Source organism: Calliopsis andreniformis, chromosome 8 (genome assembly GCF_051401765.1).
Source record: "Calliopsis andreniformis isolate RMS-2024a chromosome 8, iyCalAndr_principal, whole genome shotgun sequence".
Taxonomy (NCBI): domain Eukaryota; kingdom Metazoa; phylum Arthropoda; class Insecta; order Hymenoptera; family Andrenidae; genus Calliopsis; species Calliopsis andreniformis.
Genome location: NC_135069.1, coordinates 7105164 through 7131893, shown reverse-complemented (window position 1 = coordinate 7131893; position 26730 = coordinate 7105164). Strand labels below are relative to the sequence as shown.

Sequence of the window (26730 nt, the reverse complement as noted above, 5' to 3'; positions counted from 1 at the left end):
ACAAATAACCTACATTAACGCAAGACTTAGTAAGAATTATCTGAAGCTAGTTTTATAACTTCTTACGTTACTAATGGTAGTTGATCTATTGATAGGACACGTGTCTGATACGTAGAGAATATAAAATACCTTCCTAATAGGTCACACGATTGAAGACTCGTGTTCGAGCCTCAAAGAGTGCAAAAGTCAAAGGAAATAGATTTTAGTTGCCATACGTTCAATAAGTAGAAATCTAAACAGTATCAATATTTGAACTACTCTATCTCAAAATAAAGATATTTGTATCTATTATAATAATACATCCAGTATTTCTAACGAGCATAGTCAGAAAAAGTGTCTGTAGCTCCATTTCAGGGTGTGGAAGTAGGCAGCATTATGAGACGACTGCCACCATTTGCAAACGAAGACTCAAAGACGCTATTTCAACATTCTTGATTTTTGTTTTATTTTAAAATACAGAGTCATTTCCTGACTTTTCTAAAATCTGTTGTGCAATGTTCACACGTTTGCATTTTTATTTACAATTTTAATGACAATGTGCGACTTGGAATGTGAATGGAAAACTTAAACTAAAAACATAAAAATTCATTATTCTTTTACAAAGCAGATTAACCCTTGCACTACGCATCCGAAGCCGAAGTCATTTCTGACTCACAGCGGCTATTTACCAAATGACGCAATAGAAATGATAGAATCTCGTTTGCGGCAATGTTATGTCAATATTCTGTGTATACGTGTAATAATTAATAACATAAAAACTGCTTCCAAATGCAAATCTATTGTCCTCAATCTCTATTACATATTATCAAGAAGGATCACGTTTCAATATTTCTAAAACTTTTCGTTGAACATTCTACGTATTCCCTTATATGTTATGACAGTCTTTCGTTACGATAATTAAAAATTTCTAATTATAAAAGTATTTCATAGCAATGAAGGAAAGATGACATTGTAACTTTCTTAGATGTCAAGTATGTTATTTCAATGAAGTATGATATTTATAGTTTCGTTTATTTCCTTAATAAATTGTTAATTCAAAACTGAATTCATGCATTGCTACTTTAGCGCATAAATCATATTTTAAAAGTCAAAAGGATCACATGCTTGATATAAGATTCAAAAGGACCCGCTTACATGATTTACTATTACTTTCAGAATTTCGTATTATATTCGGCTTTTTCTGATGATAATTGCAAATTTTATATTCGAATCTAACAACTGATTGCACTGAAAGCTAAAGGAAGTCGATTAGAAGTCGTATATTTGGAAGCATTGGCTGCCTACCACATCGCCGCACCGCTGTAATGTTTCTATTGTAGAATTGAACCTGTTTGTTTTACTTATTCAGATTTTCAAATTAACGATTAGTTGATAATGATAAAACTTCAAAGAATAATATTTACTCTGGTGCTAAGAAAGAGGTACTGTTTGCAGACTTGCCTTTTTCATGGGCAGGGGGTTGTAATTGGAATTTCTGGAAATTCTCATTGGTTTTGTAACCGTGGCGGTACAAATGCTTTTTGAGTGTTTAAATAAAAGTACGATTGAAGTATGTCATAATATTTAATTTGTTACAATTGATTCTTATATAAACATTGCTTTGTTATCACGATAAAAAATATACATATTTTATTATAAAATCAGAATACATGTCGAGGTTAGAGCGGTCGCAAATTCGAGTTCTTATTTGACAAGAATAAAATAAATGTAAACGAGTCTTATATATCTTATATCTTAAACTTGGTTTCTTACGTTGTTTCATTAATGAATGGAGCTACTATATCCAGTATTTATGTAAGGGTGTACAATAGCAGGTTTTAGAAATTTTAAACAGTGATGCTACGTAGCAAAATAGGGCTAAAATAAAAACGAAAAGAATTGCGTTTGGAGCCTTGTTTTCGAGTTATTAATCATTTAGAAGACGCCTAAAATACAGGCGAAATGTGTCTGACTGTCGACTTATTCTACTAACTCCGCTGCTACAACTCTTTAGACGTAGTTACGTGAACAGTGTGAGCTTTTTAGGATCTACATAATCCAAATACGAAATTATATAACTAGTGATCCGTGAACTGAATTTAAATAATTATATTGTTACAATTTCCCCATATTTCATAGACATTTGAAATTTTACAAACTTAAAAGTTGCAAGAATGTTTTAAAACTGTACGATTATATGAATTTAGGAAATTGTAATCAGCAAAAGCGACACATATAAATACAGATAGCCAACGCCTAGCGAATCGAAGGTGCTCCATAGTAAAAACAGTCGCGAGATGCGGGACGAAATAATCTGGGGTTTAAATAGTTGTTTACTTCTTATTCTTCTACCGCAACTTTAATTCAAAAAGGTGATTCAGTTACACTGTTTTAAACCAATTCAAGTTTCAGGTGATGTCGCGCACATTAATAATTAACACATGAGTTATACACAATGTTAATCCATTTGAAGTTGCGTGTGTTGTGCAAAGTGATTGGAAATAGAGCTATCAAAAACTTTAGTATTTCTTTAATACAGTAAGATCGTATGGAGTGCACAACATATTATGCACTGCAATCGAAAACAAAAAGTGCGTTTGAGGCATTGTTTTCGTGTTCTAATTGTTGAGAAAACACCTAAAACAAGCGAGAAAATGTCTGACTCGTGATACTGATTTTTTTGAGTTTGACCGATAGTATACTCGTGTGCTTTAGGTATATTTTTCACAATTAGTAACTCTGAAACGAATACACGGTGCCTTTGAATACAATTTCATCTTCCTTAAACGTTCTTTTATTTTGAAGTGTACATTCAACCCTTAAAATATCTTATACCTGTCATTACAATATTGATTCTTTTATTTACTAATTTAGTTAAAAATTTTATGTAATATCGTTTACAATGATTGCTTAGTCCCCCTTGTGGAGAATATTCACTTGTTGCATCTCTTCAGGTGTTAAGTCAACGTCGCCCCATCCCCATTTGTGATCTCCATGGTTGTGCAAATCATTTTCTGCTGTGTACCTAGAGATAGTAATTTATTCAAATTCATTCGCTATTTTTTATGCATCAAAAGCTAAAGTTTTATCGATAATTATAAGCTACTGACAATTCTCATCCCGGAGAAATCTAATAATTATTATTTGAAAACTATAACAAGAAAGTTATCCATATTGTTTATAGAGAATGTTAATAAATAATTCAGACTAGTACTATAATTCACTACAAAAAATATTTCCAAATGTGAAACAATGAATATTTAAAAAATGAAATTAGTAGAGTGCATACCTTGATCCATCACCAGTTCTTTTTGCCCTCTTCCTCACCACGTCTTCTGGAACAACTTTTAAATCGTATGCTAAGCCCAGTCGCGCACAAAAATCCAGAAATGCTGTTGTAAAATTCAATCTATAGTTTCCTAATTCGGCAGCTTTATAATCATAGGGGAACACATGATGGTAATTGTGCCAGCCCTCACCTATCGCACATATAGAGACGAAGGGATTTTCCGTAGGTCCAATTGTTCTGAAAATTTATTAAAAAACGTTTGAAATAATTATGTGTCTAAATACTTTCAGCATATGTAGTTATAGGATAGAATAACGAAAATTAGCAGAATTCAAACATGGTCTTATGTATTTTTAGTTTTCTTTTCCAAGTTCCCTGTATGTGTGTTGGCCGTATGAATTTGAAAGGATTCTGAGCATTCAATGGTTTATGTTACGTTATGTCGCATAAAGTAGTTAGTTTGAAACAAAATTTATTGCATACTTGTCGTAGGGTTTCATGCCCCAAATGTGGGCTGCAGAATTCACTAACCACGTAACGTTTAAAGTAATTCCGTATCTTAACATTGTGGTATACCAAGCGATTAATAATCTCTCGTTCCAGAAGTAGACAGGTATCCATGTGGGAATTATGAAACAGATCAGTGGCATGAGAATAGAATAATATCTGTAAGAAACAGAAGCAGTGATTTTGCATAGCAAGGATCATATTTGTAGAAGATATGTTAAAGAAATCTCAGATTGCTTACTTTCTTTGCCAAACGACGACAGGGTCTTGTTCCAGGTCGCTCAGGTCAATGTTCGCACCCTTTTTAGTCACATCAGGATGCTTGCGAACCATCAGCCATCCTACATGGGAGAAAAAGAATCCTCTGGTTGCATTATGTGGATCGGCGTCCGTGTCAGTGTATTTATGATGCACTCTGTGGTCCCTGACCCAGTCATAGATGCAAGTCTACGAAATAGCGTTTAAATACATAACGTTCTATTTTTTAAGATACGTCACCGATGAAATACGTATTTGTATGAAGGAGTCCTAACAGAGTTCAAACAACAATGTCGAAGTATTATGAAATATTCCTTTTAGCATTCGTGTGTTAAAAAATAATAAAAGATAGATTTTCAGACAGTCTATTGAGGTATTTTAGACTGTATTAATCCAGTATTTTCAATTTTTGAAAAAAGAATAGTGTAGAAAGATTTTTCACTGTTATAATAAAAATGTTGAGGTACTCGTGTAACAAATGCCATATGCTAGGCCTAGAAAAAAGGCAACAGTAGAAATGCTAGTTGAACTCACTTCAAATGCTAGTGTTTGTGCGATCATCAAAAAGATTCGAAGTGGCAACTTTGCTTTGTAGGCCCGATGGGCCCATAATCTATGAGCTCCAGCTGTGATGCCCAAAGACGAGTAATACCCTAAGGCGTATCCTGAAAATAAAATGTACTTATTACTCATTTAACTGAACAAAGTCTTCTTGTTCAGTGAATTTAATAAAATAAGCGTAGCTATTATTATAATCTTTTTGTCCATATTCGAGTACGTTTTACTTTGCACATACAAATTGTTACAGTAAACTCATAACGTGATATTTAGTCAGAGAAAACAAAAAAGTAAAATTGCAAAACTGTGACTTACCAAACACGAATGTAGATAATTTTGTTACAGTCAAAAGAAGGTATAGTCCATATATCGCCCCAATGTAAACATAAGCAATGACGATCACATTTCTCCAGACAATTTTCCATTCATATTTCGGTTGAATATTCGATTGTTGGGTAAAAACGTTCTCTAAATTTTCCAGAAACGGAATCTCTCTTGCACCAAACCGATTGGGTTTCATTTTGATAAAACTGGAACATATATATTAGATTAATATGAAGCATATTATGGATCTACTATACCCACTAAATAATTTCCAATTCGTTATTTCTTCATTATTACCATAACCAGACATAAAAGGCATAAATGTGTTGACTCAAAATACTAAGTTAAACAATTTCATCACTAGGAATACAAGTTATCTCAGTTTCTCGACTTTTTTGCAATTAATTATTCGCATTAACTTTGATCGAAACTTAAAAGTTGAAGTTTCAAGCAATTATTCAGTCTCAAAACCCCGATTAGTCACACTAAATCTAATATATCACAGATATTAACGAACTGAGCACATCGACCCCTCGAATTTTACGTTCTTGTATTCTCGAGATCGTCTTCCAGCAACACTGTTCTCTTACCAGAATCAAACCAAAAAATGGAGCAAACTAATACAGTTCACTAATATCCTGGTGCTCAATCCGTTTTCGTCTCGAAATTCTCTTGAAATGTTAGAAAAAACCATTGAAGAATACTTGATGCAAGTAACTCGAAAAACACTTGTGATATTCTTTTCCGGAATTGCACGATTGCAGTCCGTGGCTATTATATAGACGCACCAACGTTGCAGTGGAAGTGGTCTGGCCAATGCTGTAAGTAGGTGACTCAAAGAACTCGAGTCTTGACATTGGATACATCAGTGCGTTCTCATGTTTTACTATATCATCGTGTGAGCATACAATGATATTGGAAATTTGTCATTAATTCATTATAACAAATTACAGTAATTTGTTGCTCAAATTTATTATGACATGGTTGTTTTAAACATTTTATCACAGAAAGGTAACTGAAATACGAATTCCATGGAAGAAAGATTGCACATGATATTTCAAATTTCTAAGAAATTTATTGACTGATTGTGGTTTACCTTCCTTACAGAGTTAATTAAAACAATTAGTAAATTTTGACTTAAAAGAAATTTATAGAGAAGAAGTTGAGTAGTTTAATAAGAAATTTATTTCTGGAAATGAAGTCTGAGGGTATCTCATCTTTTTATTACAAACATTTTCCATCCTACGAATTATAAGATCTACAAATCTTTAAAAAATTTGAATTTCAAAGTAATTGGTATTTAAAAATTTAATTGTGAATTAATTGAAGTTAAGTTAATAAGTAATTTCTTATTTCTTAGTGTGTTTTGCACAGTGAAGACTTCGATTAGAATTTAAATAATGGAAACGACTCATATGTTGTGTAAAGAAGTTTGAAAATTAAAGGAAATAGACTTTGAGCTACAGACATTCTGCATACATATAAGTAGACATCCAACTGATACATATATCTAAAGTAATAGATCTGAATATAAATTAATTATTAACATTTTCTGTTGCTTCATTAGATTCCTATTAACGCTGTGTTACGAATTAAAGGGAGAGAGATTGTGAAATTGCGGATACTAAGTGTTAAGAGTTTGTTAAGTAATACTATTGAGAAGTGACATGTAGGCGAACGAGGTAGCACAGGGACAAGAAGGGTACTTCGCAAACTCAGCATAGCCCTATCAGTGTCACACTGAAAATATCTTTTTATCTAAAAATTAGTATTGAATTCCTAATCTCGTTTCCTGGCTGATATAGAGTGTCATAGAATGGAGGTACTTCTTAGGATAACTTATGTCTGGTTAACCCAGCACGACAGAGGTGGTTGGACGATGTCTGATTAACACAGGCTGAAATTGAATTATTAAGCGACTAAAACGTATCTGGTCCTGAATTCTCTTTTGAAAATGTTGATATTGCAGGCATAAGATAAATCTAAACGAGACTTACATTTATACAAAAATGAAGATTATATTGACGACGTATTACAAGTGTCATAGCGCGATTTGTCGTAATATTCTAAGATTTTCTTTGGTTTCAGACTATGGGATTAAGTTCTCAGTTTAATCCCCAGTGATGTCTTTAAGGACGAGGGCTAATTCGTCCTTCTTCACTGACTGGTAATGGTGACTGTGTGTTGTCGGAAAAATAATTTCGTCTCCTAGCAATTGTCGTATGATAATACTTTAGTTGGGAATATTGAATGTCGTAAAGTTGACAATAATGGTACATGTATGTGTGTCTACACTCTGTATGGAATAGTAATTTACGTAGGTCGATGGTTTGAAATGACATAGTCATCAATCATTTGCATATACAGTAGATTGTGATGTCACGTAAATCGTACCATCGCTTTGATGTTGTAAACAGCATTTGCATTTTTATTTGCATTTTGTATAATAATACGAGTCTTTGAATAGTGACTAATACAAAGTATAAAAATTCATTATTCTTTCACACGGTAGATTTTTTTAACATCTTCTGAATACATTTGGAATACTCAGTGCTGTCGGGTGAAGCGTATATGACATTACTTATAAATACTGTTAATCCACAGGTGTACTACTTCAATTTTAAGAAAATATATCTCGTATACATCGTTTTCATGGATCATCTAACCGAGACGTAAGTGACGAGAGTCAGTGCAACTGGAAGAAATTTCAAACGAAAATTGGTGCCAATTGCAGCAGTATAAGGAGTTGCAGTAGTTGCAGTGATACCAGGACTTGTAGCAGTACTAGGGGTTGCAACAGCTATCAAGTCCAAAATATTGAAATTCTGAACAATTTATTTATTTAAGTACTTTCTTTCAATCTCAAAGTAAATTAGCTATTATAAATAGCTAATATTAAAATATTTATACAGATTGTACAATTTAACATGTAATGTTAATGTGTAATAAAATTGTTTATTTTTTCCCACAAACTGTCTTTAATTATTTATTAACCCTTGAATGTGAATTTATTTCATAATTAGTTTGTAAAATTACTCATTTATAGCTAAAAATGATTTTAAACGTTTATTTATAAAACAATGTTAATCATGTATATTTCTTAATTTATTGACAATTCGGTTGTCCGGAATACTTATCAAAGCATAAAAAATCATCATAGAACGATTTCAACCAAGAATTTTGCATAATTAGTGAGAAAAATGTTTTCGGTGTGTTAAACTTTTGAATCAAAGTGGCGCGGCGCGTGTGGAAATTATTACAACCAAATATCCGCTAGATGACAGCACCAAATCATCACATTGTTCAGCGCCCTTTCACCAAAAATTCATTAAATACTTTTAGAGGCCTAATTTAATAACTTTATAATCCAAAGCAGTAATCAACAATCATGATTAATTACAAAATAATGCAACAGTGGCCATCTTTCAATGATAGTTTCTATCTGTATATTCCTGGTCAACAAATTAACACTGAAAACGCCAATTTACAAAAACAGTTTCTTCGCATTAATCATGCTGTTCTGCTTAGATTTATTATATAACGAATTGTTGTGCTTTATTAATTTTCTTCAATTATAAGGACTAGTCTTATTACCATTTCTACATATATCACTCATACTGTTAACCACCTTCTAAAGAAAGCTTGTTAATTGAAATTCAATTCTCCCGCTGTCACCGAATTCGGCAGACATGTTGCGTATTCAAATTGCGCGCGGCGTCATTTCGTTTCTGGACGCGCTGGAGGTCAGACGTGCTTATTTGTGCACCTGTTATATTAAACGTGTTTAATCTTATTACAATCAGTGCCTGACATCGATGAAGGTATCTGCTTCTTACTTTTACGTACTACTACTCATTTAGTCGAAATTTAACTTTAACTTTAATTATTATAATGATTAATACTTGTTAGAACAACCTCGCTTCAGACAGATTCTGCGACGAATGTACTACTAGTTAGACTAATAAGAGTGAAGTACGTGGAATTTGTCAGAGATTTTATTGCTAATGATGCATTTGCTAAAAATAATATGTCCAAGAATATAACATTTTTTTTTTTATCAATAAGAATATACGACAAAACATTTCCATTCTACTGGGTACAATATTTTCTTTTACTATGTTTCAGTAGATTTAGTAAATATCGAGTGTTATTTTTTGTAGCAAAAGGTGTTAATACATAATCTATTTTCTTGAATTATTAATATATAATCTATTATCTCATATTGCCCTTGAAAAATTGTTGCTAACACAATAATGGCGGCAGGATTCACGTATCGTATTCGTACATCCATACACTAGAATAATAGAATTCAATAGTAGAATGATAGAATTCATTATTTTAAAAAGGATTTTTTATTCTATAGTCATTTGTCATTAGCTTGTGAAGTGAAATGTAGTTAATATTATAAATATTTCATCAGTTTTTACTATTTTTGTTTGAAATGTAATAGGTATGTGGCGCCACAGTTAAGAGTTTCGAGAATCCGTCTCGATCTCTATTTCGATTCTCGAAGTTGCGCGCGCAGGCCACTTCGAATGGAGGACGCTGGAGTGCAGAATTCGTATCGAAGGTAAGTTTTTTACTTTTTTCATTAGTATTATTACAAAATTTAACAGATTTTCATATATCCTAGTAAAGTATAAGATATTATCTACTTGTTGAGCAGTAACGTTATGTCTATCTTTCCATATATCTTCGATTTCGTTGAAATATTAACCTGCGTTTTGCAACCGATAGAGACACCAATCTTTGGCGCATAAATACGTTGAAAAAGTTCTGCGTGATAAACTCTAAACAAATAGTTATTTTTGAGTCGCTTTTATGATTCTATTGCCTTAATTTTTGCCTATTCTGAATGTAAAGATTCGAAACTCGGTAGACAGTAACCTTCAGAATTTTCGTTTTTCAATGTAAATTACAGATGCAGGTAGCGTCTCCCCTCCATATGGCCATTTTGTTAAGTACCTGGATTTCAACAAAGGATCGTCATTTGTTTAGTGGACATGAAAGAGATAAGACGTTGCGCTGGCAGAGGAATATTAAGGTAAGCTTATCCATTAACACTTAATTACTGCTATTTATTATTACTGATCTTATTTGTCTGCTATTGCTATCTTTATTTAATATTCAAATTATTTGTTAACATTGAAATTTCATTTATTATTTTTTAAAAATATTTTTATCTTTTTGTGAGACTGTATTGCAATTTTTTATGATATTTTCTGGATGCATAAAACATAGTCGTGTTTATATAAACATATTAATCCACGATATTAATCAATGTTGTATAAATATTGTATAAAGTAAAATAACAACAGCCATATATTTAAAAAGTTTTAGTTAAAACAGACTGAAGGATTCTAAACAATTTCAGTGTTACCTTGCAGACTCTTGAAAATACATTAAAACCCTTGCACTTCAGTGAAATGTTCCAAGATCCATCTACCCTTTTATCTTATTGAAATATTCTAAATCTATATGATTTCATATGCGATAAAAGATTTTCAAGGGTCTACAGGTTATAGTACCTTATTGATAGTCCAAATAGGACTCGGGATGTCTCGGTATGATATTGGAATTCAGGATTTTTCATTAAGATCTTGGAGTGAGTAAAAGGATTCTGAAAAATTTTGCAAAGTCATATCCTAGAAACTCAGAATCTTTTTTTGTCTTATTTATCTTTACACTCCAGTAAAATATTGTAAACTCCATATATTAGGCAATTTTGCTCAAACATTTCAAATTTACTTGATCTTGCAATGAACTAGAATTTTTTAAAGCCCTGTATCTCATTTTAATGACGATGTAGGTAAAAATAGGAATATTTGAATATGAAATCGGAATTAGAAAACTTCAGAAAAAGAATATTTAAAGAAAAGAGGGGGAAGTTCAATAAAGAAAAAAATTTTCCTTTCAATAAAATTCAATAAAGTTAAGAATGATTAGTTTTCTTTAACTACTTTTTCAATTGAAGTAAAATGTAGAACTATTCTAGCCTCAGATGTCTGTAGATCAGGGAAAGAGGGTGGACAGGGGATGATAAGGTTTTTAAGACCTGTAAAAGGGAACATCCAAGAAAAGTGCTGGAGAACCAATGACATAGATCGACAAACAATAAGCAGGGTAAATTAAGTCGCTGCAGTTGTTCTTCTTGCCAAGTAATTGAAATACTTCCTTGTATTAAACGATTATGAGTTTCCGTGAAGAGAATAATAAAGATTAAATAAACTCTAATTTGTTCCTCTGGGAATAGGTCTATAGGTCACAGTATGTCACCTATTTCAATTAGTTTTGCGGAGGATTAAAAGAATGGCATTGAACTGTATCTAGCATTCGCCTTGGTTTAATTTAGAAAGAGTGTTAATTGAGATCTAGGAAAAATCGGAAATTTTATCGATTTAAAAAAACTCGATTTATTATTACAACTAATTTACATGATTTTTTATAGCTAAGATTCCTCTATTAATATATCTTTCTATGGTGTCTAACTAGTAGAAAATAATTTACTTACAGGTACAATCCAATTATAATTTATGTGTAATTAAATCAGTTGGACAAGTGAAATTAATTTAGTTAATTAAAATAATATCTTCTCATCGCTGTGACTAATTCCTTACAATTTTTCTTTCATATCTTGCTGTTATCTTTGATAAAACAGTAGTTTCTTTCCATCGTTTTTATCAATATTTAACATTGCTACATTTCGTTCTTAAAATTAATAATTTTTATTTTTTATTGAATAATGTCTTCTATTTAGATCTAAATATTATTAAAACAAAGTCATTTGGGGAACGTTATGCAAGTAATGAGTTATGTTATTTGTTATCTCTGAAACAAATAGTTAATGTGTCAGAACTGATGATTTCTTGATGTTTGAGCTAGTTTACCAAAATCAGAACAAGGTTTTATTGTTGAGGGAAGGGGCGTATACTACGCAATACGAAATCAGACCAAAGCTAAACAGATTTGATAACAAGGGCAAGCGAAAGGTACAGTGAGGCTTTAATAGTTAACAGTAGAGAAACTTTGAAGTTGTAAGTCGGTCAATGCGGCAAGCAGGAGCAGGTCTTGAGGGATAAAAAGAAGAAGAACAATAGAATTCGTAGATGGTGAGGTGCTCCAATTCTGAAAACGTTGAATTTCTTTGATACGTGATGAACTTTAATCTATTTCGTACAGCTAACAGCGATTAACGTAACTTTTGAAAACCTAATTAAGACTTCACCCTAAGAGACTTCAACCTAATCAAACCCTTAATTCTTATAGAATAAGAACTGAATAAAGTCCAGTGAAATTAATTATTATTATCTGAAGAAACACTAAAAGATAATTAATACTTTCTTATTTAATTAGTCTCGTAGTTAGGATTGGTTAGAGTTACTGAAATCTATCATTTTTACATGATGAATTTTTACAGAATGGTAATATTTTTAAAAAAATCATTAGATCTGCCAGGGAAAGGGATGCTTTATAGAATAAATATAAAAATAATTTTTTCTTAAATTAGAATCTTAGGCTAGGACGAGTCACAGATTGTTCCTTCCCGCGTGCAATTTCAGTCAGCCGACAATTGGTTTGAACTTTCACGAGTATGTGTACAGTGGTGTCAGCGAATAGAATGTACGTATACAGGTAGATGATCGAGGACCCTTCACCCCGTGCTCTCCCTGTCTTTGCTCAGTTTAGACCAGGACGTCGCAACGCAAGCCATAAATCAGGGTCGAGAAATTGCTCTAAGGATTCTAAGGCTATGCGTACACAAATTACCCCCACTAGGGAACCGTGTATTGCTTGTGAAGGTATGCCTCATATGCTTCTCAATACTCTCTGCTCTTGCTTGTGGAAAATTGCTCTCAGGACCAATGACTTGTGTGGGTCTGATTTAAAATATGACTTGGAAAAGTAGGCATCTCAGAGATCACTGATCAGGACAGTACTCTACATTAATTCACACTATATATTCAAGGAAAAAATTTAAAGTAAAATAAGAAACAGTTTCACAAATTCATATTGTGAAATTAAGCATTAAATTAATTTTTATTTTATTTTACCTTTATCTTTATTCGAGTACAATTGATTCAGAGTTAATCTCTATTTCTTTCTTCTATCCTTCAGATATTTTCTCCTAAGAAAATTTTACAATGCTTCGATAAGGACAATAATTTCTATTTAAATAAAATTTGTTATTATTCATATGAATAGCTTTTATTGCTTGATTTCTTGAAGGTTACAGTCATTTTGTACCTATAAGTAGGACAAACTGTATTTATTCTTGGTACCATCGATTGCTTCGTAACCACCCCAAAGGCCTCATAATCTGTCAATTGATCCGTTATTGACGAAACGACCCTCATAAATTGATTCGTTGGACAAACGACGAGCGAAATTAAGCTTCCGCAAATATCGAACCTCAATGGAGAAGCTAATCTCAGGTTACGAGGTTCGAGGGGGCTCAAATAAAAGATTACAGAAGATAAAAAAATATGTGACTGTAGGAATCGAATAAGCTTGCACAAGTGAGATATTTATGGCTTCTGTGTATGTACACATATCTCAGGAGGCTGAAGTTCTTTCCTGGAGCTTCTTCCTGGTGTAAGCTGACTCTTCTTCAAAATTTATTCGCAATGCATTTAACTTTATCGTATTTCCATGGAAGCCTATTGTCACAGTAGGTCATCATACTTCTAATGAATTGAAATACTGAAGGTAGAAAAATATTTGAAAGCAAAATTATTCACAGGAGCTCGCAACTTTGTAAAGGAACTGAGAATATTGTTAGAAATTATTTATTATAATAATTTATTATAATAATTTTTGAAAATATTAAGAATTCCTAGAAAAATATTCAGTTTACTGTCATGAACCAATTAAGAAGATATTAAGTAGTTTATTCCAGAGTTTTAATATTTTATATATTTATTCACAAATTAATAGACTCTTTGTGCATTTAATTTCAATTTATAAATATAAGAAGAATTTGACTATAGTTTAAAAATGATTTTTTGTGATGTAACTTGTTAAATAATTCAATTATGCAGATGCATTTGCACCTTCTCTAATCTGAAACACGTGTTGACCATGAAACAGGAAAAGTTGGCCATCAGTTTCGGTTCTTGCCTCTCCCAGGACCAATACGTGTCCCTATTTTTTGTAAAGGCTGTCTTATCCTCTTGTCAAACTTTGATAAAGAAAACCTTTAGTTTCCTTGTTTCCCAAACTCCTCAACAGGCCAGATCAACTTTTTGCGCTCCTCGAGATCTTAAAGTTACTTACATGACAAATCAGATATTGGTCCATTTTTCGTGATTAATTTTGAATAACATGTAGGCAAATAAAATACCATCACATTCAAAGTGGAAGTTAAAATAATTTTCTGGAAGATAAAGAGTAATAAAGATAGAAGATAAACTCTGAAATCAATCTTTCATTGTTATTAATAACTAAATTATACAATAAGTCAGATATTTATCAATGCTTCAAGCAGTAAATGGAATGATAAATTTGATACGAGCCCTTTAATTTCTGTTCGTTTATTTCCTAATGAGTGAAGGTTCAGTCGCAACTTGGCTGCGAAGTTCTTAACACAGATTTACGTAATTTGCCAATTAGACAAACGAAACGAAGATTCCTCGAACACTCAAGTTGGAAGTTTGCCAAGGAATACTATTGAAATGAAAAAATGTAATTCACAAAGTTTCTTCTTAACAAGGGCAACACATGTGTTCTCTAACTACGAGTTAAATTCTTCTTTAGGACATGTATGTGCATATGCACTTGTAAATTCTTTATTCTCTTTATATGTCTCAATTCTCGATTAAGGCCTCGAAATAATTGAGAAAATATCTTTTACAATGCTCTGCCAACAGCAACAGTGCAATGTTCCCTTTACGGCTGAATTTCGCTAGGCGTGTTTCCGAAATTGGAAATATTTTACTGTCGAAGGGCAATCACACCGCAGAAGCTCGATACCTGATAGAGCGAGCATTCAGAATAGCAGTCTATCGTCGCCCACGAATTATTTTCTTCCATTGTTCGATTACCAGCGAGACTTTAATTATCTCCTCAGATTAATAGGTATTGGCTTTAGTTAATCAAAGATGTATTTTTTCAGAAGAATGCAGACAAGAAAATCAGTTTTACACTCATCCCCAAGAGGGCTGTTTTCTTCCTCCAATCATGAATATGGACAGCTGTACAAAAGTGCGCGCCTAGTATTTTTCCATACTCTACATCTGTGCAAAATTTCATTAAATTAAAACCTGAGGACTCGTATTGGGTAATGTTAGAGGGAGGCTTCTAATCAGAGTCTAAAAATAGACTCACGCTTAATTATCTAAATGCTGTATTTTCTTATCGAAGAGCAATTCACGAACTAGCTCGCCTATCTATCTGTAATTTCGCTAATTTTTCTATCCAATGGCTGTACTATCTGTGATGTAATTTCGTCATGGCCAGCAGTAACGTGATGGGCGACTGTTTAGATTTTTTGGCCAACGAACTACGTAATCCATCTCGCTTCTTTTGATATTTATTTTCGTTCCCCATAATATACCCTGTCCATTTTCAATCATTGTGAGCCTTCGTCGCGAGAAATGTCAATGGATGACAGTTTCATCAAGGCGTTAAAACATGCTTGAAAGCCAGAGATGGGAGACCACTAATTCAAATATTACGCTACGCCTACTACCGATTCTGTAATTCAATACTTTGCAAAAAAGAAGGTACTCTAACGTAAAAAGAATTGAGGATTTAATGTACTTATTTGGGAAGAGAATTTGCAAGGGTCAAAATATTTCAGTATTTGATAATACTTTCATAGAGAAATATTTTTTAATTCGTTAAATTTTTCTAATTTTCTTCATACAGATTTAGAAATATATAGAAAAAAGTTCGTAAACACACAAGAAAAGCAAGTATTCACAGGAGACATTTTATTATTAATATTTGTAGTACTTGTACCGTAGTTGACTTTGAGCTTTCCCAGTTAAAGACTGTTTTAGCTCTGAAAAGAGCAGATTGTTTAAAATTTGTGATTTGGAACTTCACTTGTTTCGTTCGTAATAATCGGCGATTAATTGTACAAATCGTCGAATGTAGCCTGGTTTATCTCTCACCCAGCATTGCAATATTGCAATTGCCCACGCAACTCGTTCTGTCGTCACTAAATTATGTGCCTCATGGGAAAGAAGTTTGAGCAGATAAATCTCACTCTTAGGCATGTTGTATTTGTCAGATAGCTGTTGCACTGAAATGCCACTTGATAATTCGGTGACAACGTTCATGAGCTTCTTGAAGGATGATGGACAACTACTGCCAGATGTTCCAGCCATGGCTGCAGATTTGTAGTCTTCTTATTCTCTCAAAGTCTTCAAATAAGAAACTAACAGTTTTCGTTGGCGAGGTATGTTGAAACAAGACTGTCACCGTTGAGGTCCTGCTTACGAATGATTACAGTGCAGAAATTAGGCAGGAATATATACCTCAGGTGATGCAAGAACCCTCCCCACTCCTTAGCTAATTGAGCCTTATGCCCAAAGGGTTGAAGAACACGTCATTCCATGAGAAAAAGGAATTAGAGGATTTTCCAAATAAATGAGACTAAAAGGGGTAATTTTTATCTAAATTTTATTTAAATGTTAGATGCTATGAAGTGAATGTAAATTATAAATGTCAGATATTAGTGTGTACAGTCAACTAAGAAATTAGATATTTAATATCTATTTTCCATTCCTTGCTTGTTGTTTAATTCTACCATAGGTTACTTCCATTGTACATATATCTTTGTTTAATTATTCATTGCAATTTATTGCATTAGAAAAAAATCTTTTTTGCAATTTAAAAAATAATCAATAGTCTCATTTTATGAGTACTATTTAGATGAAATTTGCATATGTAAAAATACAGGATAGCATAAAGAAATTCTCTGAAATCATCGTCTAAAAAATAGCTTGAATTATTATGAAACTATTTCTTCAGTACTTGATTTATGATATAATCGTCTGCGATATCGCTATTCCTGAGCCATTAGCTAAAATTTTATTTGCGATTATCAAAGAAGCAAGACCCTAATTCTCAATAGAAGACGTTTCAAATACACGTCTCAGTGCTTTATTCTTTTGTATTTTGTATTCATTTATTACCCACTGACGCATTATTGACCTACAACAATGAGTGCAATCTCTATCCCTATCGCAATCCCTAGACAATAACTCCACCATCCCCCTCTCCTTAGGCCTGTATATCCAGTAAATAACCCTTGCATAAGTCACAGGTAAGCTTGCCATAAAATTACTGGGCGAGAGAGGTAGTAGCCCCCCACTCGCCTACTGTAGGCCATTTGGGGCCATAGGGATACGCTTTGAGGCAAGTGGGGGCCCACTGTTCGTCGGTGAGAAGTTGGCTAGGCAAAGGAATATGGGTCTGATTGGCGTGTAAATCCCCACTCCACTTCAGGAGTCCTAATCCATCGACCTGCCATCACACGTATTGTCTGCATTGGCTAAAAACTGTGACGAAGATCGACAAGGGATCGTATCGAGCGAGTGAGGCAGATGGTGATGCTCCTGACCCTTGCGCCATCCCGTTAGGCAATTTCTTGCAGACGAACAATGCTTCCCCTCTCGCCCAATAATTCCATGGCAAGTCTAGTTACAGATTGGTGAGCCTTTTTCATTCTGAAATGACTCACTCCAATGCTGAATTATCCTTTCTGTAGGCCCAAACACGTTCAAACTTTGTTATTTATATTACCATATAATTGCAAGTTTCTCAATAGCTTTATTTTAATTCTATTAAATGAAAGTAGATAAAAAAATATTTCGATTATTTTTAACTGGATTCCAGTCACTCTCCAATCACTTTTCTCGACGAACCGTTAGACCAGAAAACCTATTAAAGTCTGAAAGGAGGTACTTCTTTCTCTTGATCGATGACCATATATGGTCCCTTTTTCCCATCGGGTTTCCAAGTCGGGAAAACCCAGCATTCGATCGGAGGAACGCTGTATCAGCTTGCTTAATCTTTCATTACTTATAGAGAGGAAGTGTCACACGTCGGAGAAAACCACGAGGGGGTGGTAAATTTTCTTATTGAAAATTTTTTTTTTGAAGATCAATAATCTTCCAAAATTTTAGAGCTCAATGTAAATTATTGACGATCGTGGGGGTTTCCCCCACTTTATGACCATTTCGCAAGCTAGCTGCACTGACGAAAGGTCACTTACACGGCAGCTGTCAAAGTGATAAGACGTATTGATAGTTTCGTGAATATTAGTGTAAACAGTTATGTGTTTTCTGTTATTATTAAATTTTCTTATATTAATTTATTAACAACATTTACTGAATATGTGTGTTACAAATTTAATTCAATTGTTTAAAAACATTTTAATCAATTTTCGTGATTGTGTTCTATTTTCTACTTAATATTGTTTACATAATTCTGTGTTCTTGTTACTACTTTATAACATGTATTTTATTATTCAGACAATTTATTTATATTCATGAAAATTACATGCATTTTGAATTTTTATCTTTCCTATGTAACAGATTTTTCATCAGCAATTCTACATTTTTTCAAATTAATTAAAAATTTTCTGTAGCATATGTCGAGTTTATACAAAATGTGTGCATTTATTTAAATATATTTATTTTAAATTAGTGTTCTTTTCCTATTTTTGACTTTAGAATCGATGTATTTTCACGATGGAATTTTTTTAGAATTCGTGACCACGCGCAATGTGGTTGTAAAGTTTGTATTACGTTTACTGCGTAGTAGGGATAGTGTGTTTTTGTTTTGACAACACGGTTGCTCTTTGGGTATAGTGTCTATTCATACTTCAGACTTTACGTATACGTGCTATTAGAGTCAGTGTTTTTGACGCGTTACAAATTATTTGCAAAGCACCGAGCAGCTCTGATGACGCGAGTGGAGTCAATATTGCACACCAGCAGATACTTTCGAGTACTACGAGGGTAGTTCCTGTGTTGGAGAGTTCAGGTGCCGGAACGCGAAGAATAATGTAAGTGTAACTTTAGTTTATTGGAATTATAAGTAAAATTTGGAAGCTGGAGTTCAGAATATGCAAATATGACGAGTGGTTTCTAATATTTTCTATTTTTTTTATTTCAGGCCCAGCAGACACCCCCTGGGTAATTCGTCGAGCTGTCTTCATCCCGTGGGTGTTAAGGTAACGCATGCTTTTTGTTCCTCCAGTCACTTAACCAGGTGACGAGTGGCTGGTTGTATTTTTTTCTGTTTTGTTAGTGATGAAACATTTTCTGCGTACTTATTAGCTGAGACTAGAATCTTCTTGTACCTCATGTGTTTCTGTGTGGTAAAATAATTATGAAAATAAGATAGCATACAGTGAATAGTAAAACTGTTTACTAAATGAAAAGGTAATGTCAGTTAATTTTTGTATAGGTTTTTTAAAATTTTCATCGATTTGAATTAAATTGTGGTCGAGTTTTTAGTTTTTGTCATTTTCTTAATAATGAAACTATGATATTAAACGTAGCTGGTTAGCGACATTTCATACACAGGAAACAGTATAAGTTGATCTAGTCCAGTCTGGTGGTACGTCATGCGGTTAGTGTCTGAGCCACTTATTTTTACGACACAATCCCAGCTATTTTCGATCGTTTTACTGGAAGAGAGATCGGACAATGAACACGCAAGTGAGTAATACTTCGTGAAGTACTTTGTGCCAAAAACAGACAACTGGAACATGTATTATTTCTGTCGTATTGCCACAAATAATACAGAGCATGAGTTCATAAAAGTTAACTTTGAAAAATGTGTGTTGGACTTTTCTAAAAAATAATGAACTAATAAATTTAAATTGCTAACATTTTATTAGAAATTTGAGACCTAATGTATATAATTTTTTAATTAATCTTAGAGCATTATCATGTGAAATACAGTGCCAATGTAAATTTTTTCCATATATTCTTTTTATCTCTTTATTTAAAAATATCATTTTATTTAAAAAATGTTTACTTATTAATTTAATTTGAATACACTAAACAGTTTCCATAATTTATAGTTCTGTTAAATAATGACAATTCTTTTTTAGTATAAGATTAATATACAGAGATATAAAGATTTACCAAAAGTTATTCATATGTTTTTCCATGTTTATTAGAATCTTTAAAGCTTAGTTAAATTTTTTAAAATAGTTTTTTAAATGTAAATGCAGTATTTTAAGTGTCATAAAATGTGCAACAGTTCCAGTCCCTATGCAACCAGTTGTGCATACGTGTTGCATGTCCAATGCTCATTTTATTCTGAGAATGAACTATGTATGTAGCAATATACCACACGTGGCTGGTTCACTGTGTCACAAAGATACTAGTCGTGACCTATATATAGGTTAGTAAAGGGTTTAAGAGATTAAAGAAAATTATTTTTATGTCATCTTTTAAAAAATATTCGTTCGTGTCCTTGAAATTCTTTGGCATCATTGCCTATAATCCAGTAATATATCACTTGAAGGAAGCATTTATGACGCATTCCTTTGCTATTACTTTACAACTTCACCGACAAAATAGAAGCAGGTCAGAAGAAGCTAGTGACTACAATATTTTTGAATTAGCCCCTTATTTCACAGTAATAATTAATATAAAATTTCCCTTTTATATGACAGACTGAAACGACCAAAAAAGTTAAGTAATTCTTGCTATACTCATTTTTTGTTTTGGGTATTTCAATTTTTGTAACATAATGATGAAGTATTATACGTGAAAGAAAATTTGTTCGTAATAGAAAAAAGTTTTTAAAATTAGAGTAGGATTCTGTGACAATTTTAAATCTCTAATCATAAGAGTTCTTGATTTTAAATTCTTTTCAGTCTTTTATTAAATGATTTTAATACTTCTATTGTATATTGGATCGTAGAGTAGTTCCATTGCAGTTGCGATTTAGCGGTGCAAGCGAACTTGTGAATTACATTTTCCAAAGTGAGCAAGCAGTAAACTACCTCTGAATTTGCCTGTTTAATTACATTTCTGCCACCACATTTACTCCCACATCGATGGGTATGTTCGTCTAGAAATGTAATCGATTCGTGCAGTCTTCTCTCATGTTCTTCGGTTTGATAGCCTTGTGAGCTTCCATACGATCGAAAACACAGAGAGGATTGGTTAAATGCATTTTAACTGGCAACTTGCCAGTGTCTAAAATCAGAATGTAATCGTTGCATTGTTCGTAATTAGATCAGCTTCTGCTTATTGACATATGAATTATTGTCGTCTGGAAACAAAATTTTCAACATTGACTTTCTTGAATCTTTCGACTGAGAATGTAATGTTCCCTCAATATGAGCTTTGGAATTAGAGAAGAACTTGATAATAAATATGATGTGTAAACAAAATTTTTCAAATTATCAAATTATCAACTATTCAAATATTTAAATATTCAAATTCTCAAATATTCAAATTTTTAAAAATTCAAATTTTTCAATATTCAAATTCTCAAACATTCAAATTCTCACATATTCAAATTCTCAAATATTCAAATTCTCAAATACTCAAATTTTTAAATATTCAAACATTCCAACTCTGATCTAATTCCTAATATTCAGATATTCAAATATTCAAACAAAATTTATAATCAGTTATCGTAGAATAATTTGTTGCATGTTCTATGAATATAGAACTTTTTAATTTTTATTATAGATAACTTTTTTGTATTTTTCTGTTTCTATATAACAATTGTTCAGTTTTTATATTCTATAATAATAATGAAAAACAGAATCAAAGAAAAATATCAAAATTGTCGATATTTCTAACGAAAAATCAATTACTTCTACAATGATTATAGAACACTGGTATGTAGCATATATTTCGTCTTAAAATAAACTTTATGTGAGTGGAGTGACAGTTGTGTATTTTTTCAGTCAAACTTGATGAGATGATAAATTCAAGAGATCCGTCAAATAGACAATTTGATTGAACATGTTTGCCAATATTGCTGCTTTTAAATTTTAGCGGATAATCTATAAGAAGATTCAGCTCTTAGAAAGTACTTATTTAGTATCCATAAAATTCAACCTACGTAAAATATATTTCACTTAAAAGAAGACAGTAGAAGGGAGACATTAAATGGGTTTTTCTGTGATGCTTCACTTTTTATGTGTAATTAACGTTAAACATGATTGGCTGTTGTTTTAAGTATATATTATAACTTAACAATATCGTAAATTTACTGAAATGGTACAGAAATATTTTAATTTGAAAGTAGTGTTTTGACAACCAGTATAACATCATGGTTCTCTTAAAAAATCTCATCAAATTTACTTATTTCTATGATTTTTTTGGTATTTTGAGAAAAAGTTTTGTGGAACTATCCAAAATCAACTGTCTTTAAAGTTTAATTTATAAATATGTATGTATAGGATTTTCATGAAATTAACTAATAGAACAAATATGTACAATTTTTAAAGAGAAGTTTCATTTTAAGTGAAATATTTAAATACTTGGAAACAAAGTCTGTTACCCTATTTTGTAGACAGAATTTTCCATGAAAAGGTTCATTTTGACACCGCTATTTCCATCGCAAAGGCTGCAAAGACATGTTAATTAAATGTACTTGATTCCACAAAGAACTGAAAGCTCTTTGTCGCTTAATTAACCCTTTGACTGCAACTGCATATATGTATTTATGTCACAAGGTAACAATCATTCATTTGAAAAATATGTATCTGCAACTTAAACAAAAAAATAACAGATATAATTTTATAAATTCGTTATATGTTTCTGTTAATGCAGCTCAGTTTTTCTGCATACACATTTTTTTGTTTCGATTGTATTAGACAAAATGAAACTATAACAGTGTATATGTAGAAGAGTGAATTTTCATTTAAAATGTACCACAGCTAAAGAATCAAAACTTTAAAATTTTTTACAGAATTTTTGATCCATATTATAAATAATTATACTGTAAAATTCTGCATTGAGATATATTGTGAAATTTTCGTTATCGAAATAATCTTGACTACATTGTCATGTATGGGCCAAGGTATGTACACATATATATTACTGATTTTATCGCATATATTAACCTGCTTATAAGGGCACTATCTAAATATTCTATATCGATCCGCTTTTTCCTGAAATATGTTATTATTCAGCGTAAAGATCTGAGAGATATTTATTTTTTATTTGCCTTCAAGCTTAATACAATAGATAAAAAGGTTTCGTGAAAACTGACAATTTTCGTTCCATGAATAAAGAGATTAAACTGTATCAAATATAAATTATTAATTCTAAGAACATAGCATAGACTGAAATAGAAAACTAATTTATAAATAGTTGTCAGATCAAGAAAATTATTTATTTTATAATGCTAACAGCATTAACAATAAACGCTACTAACACTCAGAGGGTTTCCAGTTAAACAGATCACCCTCTACATTGGTTTCAGGGAGATTTTAGAAACTATAGTGTTAGATGTGGCAACGAAAAAGCACTGAAACATTTTCAGAATATTATTTTTATAGTAGATATAAAGTGTAATATATTTTTATATCTCGTTTTATTTATGCACACATGAAATGCGGTGTTTTAACGAAATTACCATTTCTGTACGCACTGACGCTTTCAGCTTTTTGCTATTTCCTGCCTTCCATCCATCATTTTTTAAATCAATAATAGAGGGTGCGCTTTATGATGTGTTTTTTTCTATGATTTTTATTTCTTCTAAAATACATTTCATCTCTAAAGTATTTGAGGTTCAATATTCCTCATTCATGAAATGAAAATTTTTCGTTTTCTAGGGGTTGTTTCACCCCTCAAAATTGAGATTGCACGCAAATAAAGAATATCCATCTCTTAGATATTGTATGAGTACTAACATATTTCAAAGGGGATAGTAACTTGGGCTACGCTGTTAATAAAGTAGTATTTCGATTATTCGAAATACTAATTTTGATATCTTCTTACGAATTAATTATGATAACTAAAATACAAACCATTATTTGTATTTATTTTTTCTTCTATGTCACTTCATATTTTGTCTCATTATCGACATCCTTTATTTTTTTCTGAACACATAAAGCAATATTTGTCTTCAAAAAATATTTGTGAACAATAACTTTGAATTTACTTCCTTCCAATTTTTTAGTAGGCACTTTAGTTTGAATATTTCTTTATAACGTTTTCAAATCTTTTTCTTATTTTTATTCATAGAATGCATCGCTGTTATCTCTTAAATGCTCTGAAGACTCACGCGAATTTCCTAGCTAAAAGTTCTGGCTATTAAATTAATCCTTTGCTCCAGTCTACCGTCGGACAGATTAGAAGATCGTGCACTTAGATGCGTTTATGGTCACAGGTTGCCCTAAAATTTTGCTTTTAACTGTCCCATCAGCGTGCTACCTTCTCGTATCTCGAATTCCTACGTAAAATTCACACCTACTAATTTCGGGATCGTGTTCCTGTCCTCGAAAATAAGCGTGTATCATTTATCCATCGTTGCGCTTTAGTTTCTCGAGAAGTATAAAATGACAAGATATATATCTTCAGAATACACTGGAAATCGAGAATGTTCAACATTGAATATATGTAGAGTACGTAAAATGCATAGAATGCGTGGAATATGCTGAACACCACTATGTGATACGACTTTAAGAATAAACTTGCCTGTTAGCAAGTTACCATTTTGAGACATTCTCTCGCACAGTGTTTAAATATCTAAACTCACGTGATTTTGTCTACAAAACTATCACATCTGAAATTATGTTAAGTCATATGTAGCTTTTTATTATTTATTGTTTTTAAATACAGTAAGACTTGGATTAACCAATCTGGTACCCAGGATTTCGATTATTTAGTGTATTAGTTATTATTCCCTTTGAGATACTTTATGTTATATTCCCCATTTAGAAATAATTTATTTACATTTAATATTAAATATTCTAGCTAGATGTTTAAAGCATTATTATATAGTTAACCGTTCAGAAAATTAAATTATTACATAATTTATGAAATTCAAGTCAGTACTTTGCTGTTATAAACGAAGGACTTCGCCAGGCAAATTAGAAACATGTGGAAGCAAAGGAGCTTCGCAATGGAATTTCTTTAGTGCATCGTCGTAACCAGGAATTCTAGTTCACATTTAATGTAACAGAAGTGATCTACGCGGGAAACGCTGGTAGCGTAGCTGAATAATAGAGACTATTTGTCGAAATATAATACGATCGTTGCAAAATAATCGCCCGTCCTCTATGCTGACCAAATTAATCATTGAAAGTTCAGCCGTTTAATCCGATATCTCCTCTGTCCAGCTCGACCGATTTGATTCGGCCGCGACATTTTCAACACGGCATTAATTATTCAACGATTTCAGCGGTTCGTACTTTCTCATCACCGTGGCAAACAAATTCGAGCCATTGTTAATTGATTTCGATGGAACACCTCGAAGCGCAAAGCAACCAGTCCGAACTCCGAGGTGTTCGACGCTGATCGTTTAATTAAAGCTGTTGTCATGCGCTCTATGTGCTCTTCTTTTGTCCCGATAATGTGGACCCTGGCACGTAGTGCCAATGTGATTTTCAATTTACCACGCGGCAGCTGTGGAACATCATGAGATATGCTGTTAGGAAGATTCATATCGATGATTCTGGATTAGTAGGCACTGACGAGAGGAAGTCAGTTTTAATCTAAGAGGTATTATGGTGCATGCAGAATGTCTTTCAATTTTGTCATGGAAAGGTTTTCTACACTCGTGATGAATAAAATTGCACCACTTTTTAACTCCTCGAGCCATTATATTGTATATGGGTGTACGTCATGTTCAAGATTATCTTTTGTATTCGATAACATAAATAGTCCTTGCGTAGGAGTTGAATAAAATACGTTGACACTTTAAAGTCATCGCATTACTTGATACCTACTGTTTCTTGAACTCCAAATTGTGATCAATAAAATTAGGTCAAAAGTCAATTGCTCTTAACAACGAGTAAACCTGTGACAAGTATTCACCAAACATTACTAAACTAAACTAGAAAACTATAAGCCTTATTTCTCAGTTCTTTTATAACTAACACGAAAAATCATTACATATCTACGAGTTATAATATAATAATCCTATTCTCATGGTTGAATTATTTACACTCGACTCCTAAGCATCCTTTGCTCGTTCACCTTCTTATACTGGAAGCAAACGATCAGGCATCACAAAGTCAAGCACCATATACCCAATTTCATGGCTAAACCTTCCTCGACTTTTCCAGTGATCTTCAGTGTTCTTACGATTGTACGGGCGTTTTATCTCGCGTCAATGAACTGAGTTGAGAGACGCTGTCGAGTGGCCGAAATTGGTAGCTGGATGTAGGGGAATATTTGATCGAGCGATGCCTCATCACTTGCTCCTACATATAATAGAAAAGCGATGGATCAGTCCATCTCCTGGTGGCCAGTCGAAAGGAAAAGTGGGATTGGACGCGGGGGATGCGTGATGAGGTGTTGGAAGAAAAGGAAGTATGGTGTTCCTGATGTGTCGATCGCTTTACCCTTCTGTCGATCTCGCCAGGGTGGTGGAATCTACATGATCGAATATTCGTTTCGTGGTCCACCACGTAGACATAGCATTTTGCTAAGTTTGCCTAATGGTAGTTTAGCTATTCTCTAACTCAAGGGATTATTCTATTCTAACAGAGGTAACTCTCAGGAATTTATGGTACAGGAACTAGTATTTTGTTCGAAATAGAATTTATGCAGTGATTAAGGCATATAATAAGGGAAACAAAATTTTTACAGTAAATAAGGCATATAATAAACTGTATGAAACATAAGGATTTGTATCTATAGGGTGTTCTA

The 26730-nt window shown here is 32.5% G+C and overlaps 1 protein-coding gene across 1 annotated transcript; it reads right to left on the bottom strand.

Annotated features, from left to right (window-relative positions):
- Positions 1–2763: 2763 nt before the first annotated feature.
- LOC143182034 (acyl-CoA Delta-9 desaturase-like) lies at positions 2764–5639 on the bottom strand. The gene is made up of 7 exons (XM_076382775.1): positions 5506–5639; positions 4907–5121; positions 4568–4698; positions 4017–4222; positions 3752–3934; positions 3269–3505; positions 2764–3004 (listed from the first exon to the last, which is right to left on the bottom strand). The coding sequence occupies exons 2-7, from the start codon at positions 5109–5111 to the stop codon at positions 2890–2892; spliced, it is 1077 nt and encodes a 358-aa protein (XP_076238890.1). The 5' UTR covers positions 5112–5121; positions 5506–5639; the 3' UTR covers positions 2764–2889.
- Between the last annotated feature and the right edge of the window lie 21091 nt (positions 5640–26730).